General features: G+C 47.8%; 1 protein-coding gene across 1 annotated transcript in view; it reads right to left on the bottom strand.

Annotated features, from left to right (window-relative positions):
* Nucleotides 1-2,590: 2,590 nt before the first annotated feature.
* The window catches only part of LOC116988007 (SAP30 binding protein), a 48,440-nt gene continuing 41,186 nt past the window's right edge, over nt 2,591-9,844 (bottom strand). Inside the window, exons 6-11 of the mRNA XM_033044403.1 lie at nt 7,648-7,739; nt 7,261-7,321; nt 5,828-5,879; nt 5,645-5,703; nt 3,749-3,839; nt 2,591-3,320 (exon numbers count right to left, since the gene is read on the bottom strand). Coding sequence (XP_032900294.1) covers nt 3,139-3,320; nt 3,749-3,839; nt 5,645-5,703; nt 5,828-5,879; nt 7,261-7,321; nt 7,648-7,739 — 537 coding nt within the window. The 3' untranslated portion in view covers nt 2,591-3,138. The remainder of the gene's footprint in view (nt 3,321-3,748; nt 3,840-5,644; nt 5,704-5,827; nt 5,880-7,260; nt 7,322-7,647; nt 7,740-9,844) is intronic.

Below are 9,844 nucleotides of genomic sequence, written 5' to 3'. Positions count from 1 at the left end.
CTGGCATCAAACTGACATTTTCAGGAACTGGCTGGCGTGCCTTCTGCATTAGAGGTGGCTAAACCTTGGCATTACCCCGGCTTGTGAAAGGAGCAAGTCTGGTTTCATATTGTGCCTCATGAGAAAACATGAAGACACAAACCCAGATCAACCCAATTACTTTGCATGCTTACATGATTTCTCACCAATAATACATTAACCTGCATATGAAAGAACTGAATTTCACTGGTGAAGATGAACCTTAATACTGGTGTTGATGCCTGATCACTGATGCCAGTAAAGAGGTGAATAACACAATCAGTCCCGGGACTTCTCCATTTTCACCCACCATTTCAAATGTAGGAACGGACCTGAGCATAGAGTGTTCAAAAGGGAACTGCAGATGCTGGAATATCGAAGGTACACAAAATTGCTGGAGGAACTCAGCGGGTGCAGCAGCATCTATGGAGCGAAGGAAATAGGCGACGTTTCGGGCCGAAACCCTTCTTCAGACTCATAATTTCCTGAGCATAGAGTGTTTGATTTGCAAAGAGTGGTGAGAGGTGGTGCTGGCAACTTGAAGTGTCCACTTGGCTTCACCTGCTCATCACCACTCAGTCTGTTCAGGTTCAGGACCGGTTCGGTTCATCATTTCAGTAATCAGCCATAGTTACAAATAGTGATCATAACAAGTAGCCCGTTCTAGGTAGAAAAAAAATGAACTCAGCAGGCAGTATCTGTCGTTGGAAATAGACAGGTGACTTTTCATGTCAGGACCCTTCTTCAGACTGACCTACTGAGTTCCTCCAGCAGTTTCCAGCATCTGCAGTCCATTGACAGTCCATTCTAGATGCTAGTTACCATGGACATACCTTGAAAAGAAGGGTTTCGGCCCGAAACGTTGCCTATTTCCTTCACTCCATAGATGCTGTTGCACCCGCTGAGTTTCTCCAGCACTTTTGTCTATCTTTGAGTTATCATGGACATTTTCTTCTTAAGCATTTTTGGCACGGTGGAATGATGGATTACCAAGAGAACATAATGAATGATAGGAAGAATGGATGGAATTATGAGGAGCAATTGGGGAAAACAAAATAGAAAGTGGTTTTCTTGGTGCTGTTGGGGTTTGAAGCAGTTGACTAACACAGGAACCTCTGAAACAAATCTCTAGGAAGCAATATCTCTGTGAACAAGCCTTCAGTGGGATAACAGCACTTAATGATTCATTCAGATTAAAATGAAAGATTTCTTCAAAATTAATAAACACATAATGTCTGACAAAGAACAGGTGGGTGGTGCAGCAAGCTTAAAGGAACAAGGTGACCTTAGACTTGTAGTTGTGCATTGGAGAATTCCCTACCTTATTCTAGGTTTGTTATTGACTAATAGAGGCAGACGGCAAAGAGGTGCTACCATCCCCGTACAGTACGCGACTACCAGGATGGTAGATGGAGAGCAATGCTTCCCTCACTGAGAAATTCCCCCATTCACCAAACATCACAGAGCAGATGGTTCATAGCAAATCCTAACCTGTGTTACCTCACCTGATCCCAGAAGGATCAGCACCTCATACAATACAGAATACCCACTGGGTGAGGAAATATGTATGGGTCCACCACTGATTTCCCTTCACCCTTGGTTCCAGAGCTGTTCTGGATTATCCATTTTGCTGGACCAACAAAGGTCATGTCCTTGGAGAGCCGAGATGCCGGCCTGCAAAGTCGGCAATGGGAACGGATCTGCCCGCTCCCCCGACTTGAGTTCCAGAGCCCCGGATGTAGGAGGCAAATTCAGCCCCCCTGATCGGTGCGGAAGTCCCAATGAGGTCGGGATCGACTGCCTCACCCCGCCTAGGCGCTACATTTTCAGTGGGACTTCCGGAGGTGGGGTGGGATTTGATCTGGAGTAGAGGGGGGGGGGGGGGGGGGGGGCCGAAAAATCGGCGGTGGACCTGTACTATTATCCCAGCCAAAAATCTTGCCTCATCTAGTGAGACTCGGACCAGCATGGGCTGCCATCATAATCAATTGTCTTGAATTGAATACTTTACACGTGACAAGTCACAGTGTAATTCTTTGATTGCATACCCAAAGTGTGCAAGTAGTTGCCCATAAAGTATGCACACAAAATTACAAAGTACACCCGTGCCATGTCCCCCTTTCTTCCCCCCCCCCCCCCCCCCCCTCACGGCGGTCCCCCCACTCCGGGACCTCCTTTGTTCTTCCCCCCGGCAGCAGTGTCCGCACTTCCCCATGGTCCGTCCTCGACCGTCGGTCAGCGCCGTCATCGACCTCCACACCGACCTCTTCACTATCACAGCCACGTCCTCTCCGGACACCTCGGTAGCGTTGACCCTGGCCCCAGCCTCGGGCACCACAGTTGGCTTCGTCGACTCCACCTCCAACCTGCGAAGCCCGGGCTCCATCCCGTGTGGGTTCTGACCCGCGAGGTCTGCCCATAAAGTCTGGACTCAGGCTTGGTTGGACTCCCAACCAAAGGACTCCCAGGAAGAGCTGGCACTTGAAGTGGGAGAGCAGACTGAAAACAAAAGTCCCCAACACGCTGAAATGTTTCACGTTGTGGTTTCTGTGAAGGAAACCAGGAGTGTTTGAACATGCAAGGAAGTAAAAAGGCTTTTATTTGTGTTTACACTCTGCCAGCAGTTTACACTCTGCTTCATAATATTCACATACTATTGTGGGCACGTTTACCAATGTAATCCACAACAATCATGCAACACATGGCAGACAGGATCTCAATCAATATCCTTGCATGCCAACTTAATCCATTGGCCTCTCTTCTATGGTTTCACCCTGTCCCATCCGCACCCCCTTTCTCATTACCATCCATCTGGTCTTCTATATCTGCATATAACAAGCCACCACCACCCCACCCCATTCCTCCAGTTATCCAGGTTATAGGCTGTATTTCTCACTGTACAAATAACTCACTCTTCAGCGCTCATCCAGGACATGTCGCGTTGGTTTTGAGAGAGTGCAGGACACTGAGATCCCTGCCTGGGGCGATGAAGGGTTCCACTGAGGGCTTGTCACAGGTACACAGTGAGGAGCGGTTGTTGCCAATAGTTACGAAAGTTTGAGAATCCGAGGCTGGTTTGGAGGAGCCTGATCTCCGCGGCTGCCCTACGTTTTCCCGTGCTCACTGCTTGGCTTTCTTCACGATGGTCCCCACCGCAGAAATGACGGTGGTTTTCGCTCCGGTGGCGCTGGTGGTGACGGTGACGACTCCCGGGAGGGTGGCAGTGGTCGTGATGATTGTCGGCTGGGCTATTGTCGTTACGGGCACCGCAGAGTCCCATTTACTCTTCCTTTTCTGAGAATCTGAAGGAGGAAAGGCGGACATAAAAAACACAAATATTTGCCTGCGTTCCACACAGCACACCAGCTGGGAGGACAAGTTCCAGATCTCTGAGACAGCTTCCCTCCTCTCCTTGTGCCCGTACCTGCTGTGTGCACTTCTGGCACATGTGCCCTCCCTTGTTATGTGCCCTCTTGCTCCTTCGGCCGCCCAATTTCTATGCCCTTCTGTCCCATGATCCCTCCCTTGCTGTGTGCCCCACTGCCCCTTGTGCCCTCAACTGTTGTGTTCCCTCCTCCCCGTGTGCTCTCCCTTGCTCCACCCTCCTGCCCTTTGTGTTCTCCTTGTGCATCCTCCTGTTCCATGTGCTCTCCTGCCCTGTGTGCCCTTCTGCCTCGTGCATCACACGGTTTCCAGCCTGTGGTTGATGTGTTCCCATGCAACACCTTACCTGCCGCGGTTGTGCTTGCCGTGGTGGTGGCGGTGGCCGCCGTGCCCGAGCTGGTATTGGTTCCTGTCTTTGTTCTGGTTACAAATTCAATCTACAAAAAAGGAAAGAATTGAAACTTAAATCAAACAAAACAAACAGTCTCACCTGATCGACCAAAGCACAATGTTAGACTTCCCCTCCGAGTACAAATCCACACATTCCCCAGCAATAAGGTACTTTGTTGGTTTACCCCAACATATTACAGGTACACAACCTTTTATCCGAAAGCCTTGGGACCAGACACTTCTCGGATTTCGGAATGGAAGATTTGTAGCGTAGATTAGGTAGGTAGCGCGGGCGGCTTGAAAAGTCTGGAGCGGCTGCCTCCTCCCCGGAGACCGGGGAATCATTGTAAATCATTGCTTAAATGTCAGTCAGTTAGTTTGGAGGGATTTTTTGGGGTGGGGGGGGGGTGAAGGGGGAAACTTTAATTCTTAATCCCCTACCTGGTCGGAGAGGCGGGGAGCGGGCAATGCCTTACCGGGTCGCCGTTCGGTAAGCTCCGATGCGCTGTGGCCACCGACTCCCAACATCGCGGAGCTGGGCTGCGGGCGTCCGGCCGCGGGCGGCGCCAGTTGGAGCTCCGACCCCGGCAACTCTACCCCTGGCTGCGCGGCGCTCCAAATCCAGCGCGGCCCGCGGCCGGACGCCCGCAGCCCCAGCTCCGCGATGTTGGGAGTCGGCGGCCACAGCACTGGGATTCCAGCGGGGAGCGGGCAATGCCTTACCGGGTCGCCGTTCGGTAAGCTCTGGAGCGCTGTGGCCGCGCAGCCAGGGGTAGAGTTGCCGGGGTCGGAGCTACAACCGGCGCCGCCCGCGGCCGGACGCCCGCAGCCCCAGCTCCACGATGTTGGGAGTCGGCGGCCACAGCGCTCCGGAGCTTACTGCACGGCGACCCGATAAGGCATTGCCCGCTCCCCGCCTCTCCGACCAGGTAGGGGACTAAGAATTAAAGTTTCCCCCTTCACCCTCCCCCCCCCCCCTCCCCCCTTCACATAAAAGCCCTCCAAACTAACTGACTAACATTTAAGCAATGATTTACAGATGTTTAAGTGTCTCCCCGGTCTCCGGGGAGGAGGCAGGCGCTACAGTAGTACAGACCTGGGTTGACTGTGGGTCGTTTCGGGTCAAGTTTGGCGCCAAACGCGAGCTTTGGTGTGCAGACGACATCCTGGAAAAAATGTCCGGTTTTCGGAGCTTTTCGGTTTCCGGATAAAAGGTTGTGCACCTGTACTGGATAGTTGAGGTTCTTTACCCTTAGGACTCCCATTCTCATTCACTCAGTTGTTGTAACAATGAATCTATTGTTAGCCCACTGTCCAAAGGTGCAGCCAAGTTTTGAATTCATATACAAACACCCCACCTGTGACCTAGAAAAAAGGGATTTCAGATGCTGGTTTACAAAAAAAGACACAAAGTGCTGGAGTAACTCAGTGGGTCCGAGTTGTCCGGAGCATGTCCTGGGGAACTTGGATAGACTGAAGAAGGGTCCCAATCCAAAACGTTGCCTATCCATGTTCTCCACAGATGCTGCCTGACCTGTTGAGTTACTCCAGCACTGTGTGTCTTTCTATGTGTGGCGTGTCTGGTACCGTTCATATAGCAGGGGCATTCATGCACATCACAACTATTACACAATTGGTTCAAGGCGGCTACTCATCATGACCTATTTTAACAGCGTTTAGGGATAGACAATAAATGCTGGCACTTCCAGCAATGACCAAATATCCCCCCAAAATGACCGTTAGAACAAAGCTCAGTTGCTATCAAGATACAATGTTTAGGCAGAAGGAACTCACATGACTGTTTCCTGTCCATGCAGCTTCAATGGTATTGAGGTGGGAGTGTTTCACTCACCTTTGTCCGCTCCTTCTTGGCTTTCTCTATCTTGTCCATTTCTATTTTCTGTGCTTTGGCTGTCAGAGGAGAATGAGATGGGGTCAGAACAGATCAGAATAAGGCTCTGTTAACATTGAGAGTGATCAATATAGGTGCTTATTGATGGAGGAATGGTCCCCACCAGCTCCAATAAAACATTACCTAGGGCTTCATAGTACGAGTCTTCTGACCATCCATGAGGGTCAAACATGTCCTGCGGAGAAAGGAACACATCAAATTCATTGGAATAACGTCCATCCATTCTTCTACTCACATTGCTGACAGTGCCTTTAATACAGCAGATGCATTGCATCCATGGAATGTTCACTATGTCTTAATACATCGTTGTAGTATCAGCTCAGGAGTTGACCTGACCCAGTATTTTATTATTTGTAAAGAACTTTGGAATATTTCAAGCTGAAAAGATTCATATAATTGGTCGCGGGTTTAGAGATTGATTTTTAAACTACTATAACTATTATTCAAGGCCTTTAAACCTAATAATAGCTTTTGCGACGGGGTCTTTCAGCGATTTTTCGTTAATAATTAACTAGGCTGAACATTTTCGATTGGAACAGCTTAGAGAAAATCGCGTTTTAAACCCGCCCCCTCTAAATGGCGCCAAAATCGCGCACACCCGCAGCGACAGATTTACAGCGACGCTTCAGGTAGGCTTTGCAACATACCTAATACAATACACAAGTACTATCAGGATAATACAAAAGGGGTTTTAATGATTTTTGATGCTTGAAAAAAATGACAGCAAACTGCAAAAATCTTTCAACTGGTTAATGTATATTAAAAAATAAAAACTTCTCTGAGATAGTATTGTAATCCAGCACTAAAGGGGCATGAGGGTAGCATTAAACCTTGTCCATCTGCAAAAGCAATGCATTATTCACACACAACTTAAGGCTTAGTATTGTGATCTTTTACACTCTTGGTTTGCTTAAGGCTCTGAATACAGCAACAGAACTGGTAGTTGAGAAGAATTGAAATTCAAAAATTTGATTCACAGAATTTCAAACTCAAACTGATTTGTACAAATTGATAAAACTCCACATTGTTATATCAACTCCTATCTCATGCCCACTCGATTCAAATCAAGACTTCACTAGCTCAGTTCTATCTCTTTCGTTTCTAGCAACTCGGAGCTGGGTAACATGTATCCCCCAGTTTTCTCCCACCTCTTACTATCCTGAGGCTTTTAAAATCCATGTCCCGTTATCTGATCACAACCACCCGTTTCATCTTGACTGGTTTCATATTTTGGCTTTCACCACACTTCAAGGTCAGTACGCACCATGTGCATTTCTCACCAAAAGGAAGCTGAACACAAATAAATAATCAGTACTATTTGGACTGAGGAATTGACAAATACTGTAAATGATTAATGTATCACAGGTCTATAGTTGAAGTCATCGTTAATTGTAACATATAGTATAGCGGTACAGCAGGTTGTTAGTTCATCACTACCGCTTCCAAGGCTACTTAATGTAGGAAGTGGGTGTTAAATATAAAGCATACAGTAAGGTGGGGTTAATGATGCTACTCTACCATGATTGGTTCACATGCAATAACCAATCTACAAATACCTTGGGATAGTTTGTGCCTAGTTCATCGATGCCGCAGAACTGGATCAGTTTTTCATAAATACTAAACAGAGAGGCAAAAAGTTATGAGTTAAAACCAAGGCATAAACATTATGATAACAATATTCAACAGACAATCCAATCGACCAGTAAGTGCTGAGCAGTGACTTCCTCTAGAGCACCCCCTCTCCAACTGGAACCGAGTACAGCCTCCGTCTCCCCGAAAGCAGACACCTGCTCTAAACAGCCAAAGAACAACCCCTTTCTTCATGAATCCCAGCTCGACCTGACCCTTGAGCTAACCCACAGTCTCAGCTTAGAACCATTCCTTGTTTCCTCATGCGATAAAGCCGTTAGCCCCAAACCTGGTTCTGACCCAAACACACAAACCTGGGATTGCGAAATTCTTTTTTTCTCTGGATCATATTGTTCATGTCAAGTCCTTCATTCAGCTTTCTGTCATACAGCTTCTGAATCTTCTCCTGTGGAGACACAGAATAAAGCAGCTAACACTCAATGGGTAATTATGGGGCTGAATTTATTCACACATGCATACGCTTTCAACCAATAGACTCAAGCCCAACCTGCTTCAGAATTTGCTCAGTTCTGTTGATGACCAGTGTTAGGGGTGGCACGGTGGCACAGCGGAGGAGTTACTGCCCTACTGTGCTAAAGACCCAGGTTCGATCCTGACCACAGGTGCTGTCTCCACGGAGTTTGTACGTTCCGCGAGGGTTTTCTCCGGGTGATCCGGTTTCCTCCCACATTCCAAAGACGTACAGGTTAATTGGCTTTGGTACATTGTCCATGGTAGGCACGGGCCCATAGGGCCGAAGGGCCTGTTTCCACGCTCGATATCTAAACTAAACCAAATGTATCCTCATTGTGGGGTCACACTTTTCTGCAGACGGTCACCAAGTTTGGATTGTCTGTTGAATGCTGATTGATTCTCCATCCCACTTGCCCAAGGCCTCTGTGGCCAACTGTACTGTCATCTGCTGGTCCCATGCAGATCAACCAAACTTCAGCATTCAAGATGACATCTTCCTGACTGGAAATAAAATAACAAAAAATCTGGAAATACTCAGATGTATAGATAATAATGTTTTGAGAGGAACATGTTCATCTCTAATTTTTCCAAGTTCTAATGATGTAATTTCATTTGGATGCAACAGTTTCCTGTCACATCCCCCACAATGTTTGGGTTGTTAGGGTAATTGGTTAGTTGGTTGTCCCTGGCGTAAGTGAATGGTGGAATGATGGGGGGGGTGGGTGGATGGGGGAAAGGGGAGTTGATCGAAACATAGAAAATGGGTGCAGGAGTAGGTCATTCGGCCCTTCGAGCCTGCACCGCCATTCAATATGATCATGGCTGATCATCCAACTCAGTATCCTGTACCTGCCTTCTCTCCATACCCCCTGATCCCTATAGCCACAAGGGCCACATCGAACTCCCTTTTAAATATAGCCAATGAACTGGCCTCTACAGAGTGCAGAGAATTCCACAGATTCACCACTCAGTGTGAATTTTTTTTTCTCAAATCAAAAATTTGATGGAAGTGGAGGGAGAATAAACCAGTTAGGCAAGGATTAGTGTGCAATTGGGTGCTTGATGTTTCATGGACTTGGGTGGCAGAAGGGCTAATTTCTATGCTGTACCCCTCTATGACTTGAAATATTAGCTACTTTCATCCACGGACAATGCCTGATCTGCTGACTACTCCCACCACTTGGTTTTTATTTCAGATTTGCGTTACTTCCCCTGCTCCTGCATCACAGTGGCGCAGCAGTAGAGTTGCTGCCTTATGCCCCTGTCCCACTTAGGAAACCTGACCGGAAACCTCTGGAGACTTTGCGCCCCGCCCAAGGTTTCCGTGCGGTTCCCGGAGGTTGCAGGTGGTTGCCGGAGGTTGCAGGTAGTGGAAGCAGGTAGGGAGACTGACAAAAACCTCCGGGAACCGCACGGAAACCTTGGGTGGGGCGCAAAGTCTCCAGAGGTTTCCGTTCGGGTTTCCTAAGTGGGACAGGGGCATTACAGCGCCAGCGACGTGGATTCGATCCTGACTACGGGTACTGTCTGTAAGGAGTTTGTACATTCTGTGACCATGTGGGTTTTCACCAGGTGCTCCGGTTTCCTCCCACAATCCAAAGATGTACAGGTTTGTAGGTTAATTGGCCTGGGTAAAGTTGTTAAATTGTCCCTAGTGTCCAGGATAGCGCTAGTATACAGGGTGATTGCTGGCCAGTAGGTACTTGGTGGGCTGAACGGCCTGCTTCCGCACTGTATCTCCAAAGTCCAAAATTTTGGCTTTGTGCATCCCTGAATGGCTCAGTTTAACTTTCCCTAACGAGCACAGGGAAATTTAGTAATAGTACATAGTAGTAATGACTGTCTTCCAAAACATAAATACAATGTCAATTTTCATTTAAGTTATCATCAGCAAGAACATACACAGCAGCGGAATGGGGTTGAGAGGGAAAGATAGATCAGCCATGATTGAATGGCGGAGTAAACTATATAGTCCGAATGCTCTACTTCTGCTCCTATGACTTATGGATTCATCAATTAAAGAGGTAAGAAAACTGT

Source organism: Amblyraja radiata, chromosome 26 (assembly GCF_010909765.2).
Source record: "Amblyraja radiata isolate CabotCenter1 chromosome 26, sAmbRad1.1.pri, whole genome shotgun sequence".
Lineage (NCBI taxonomy): Eukaryota > Metazoa > Chordata > Chondrichthyes > Rajiformes > Rajidae > Amblyraja > Amblyraja radiata.
Note: the sequence above shows the minus strand (reverse complement) of the source record. Positions and strands in the feature narration are given on the sequence as shown.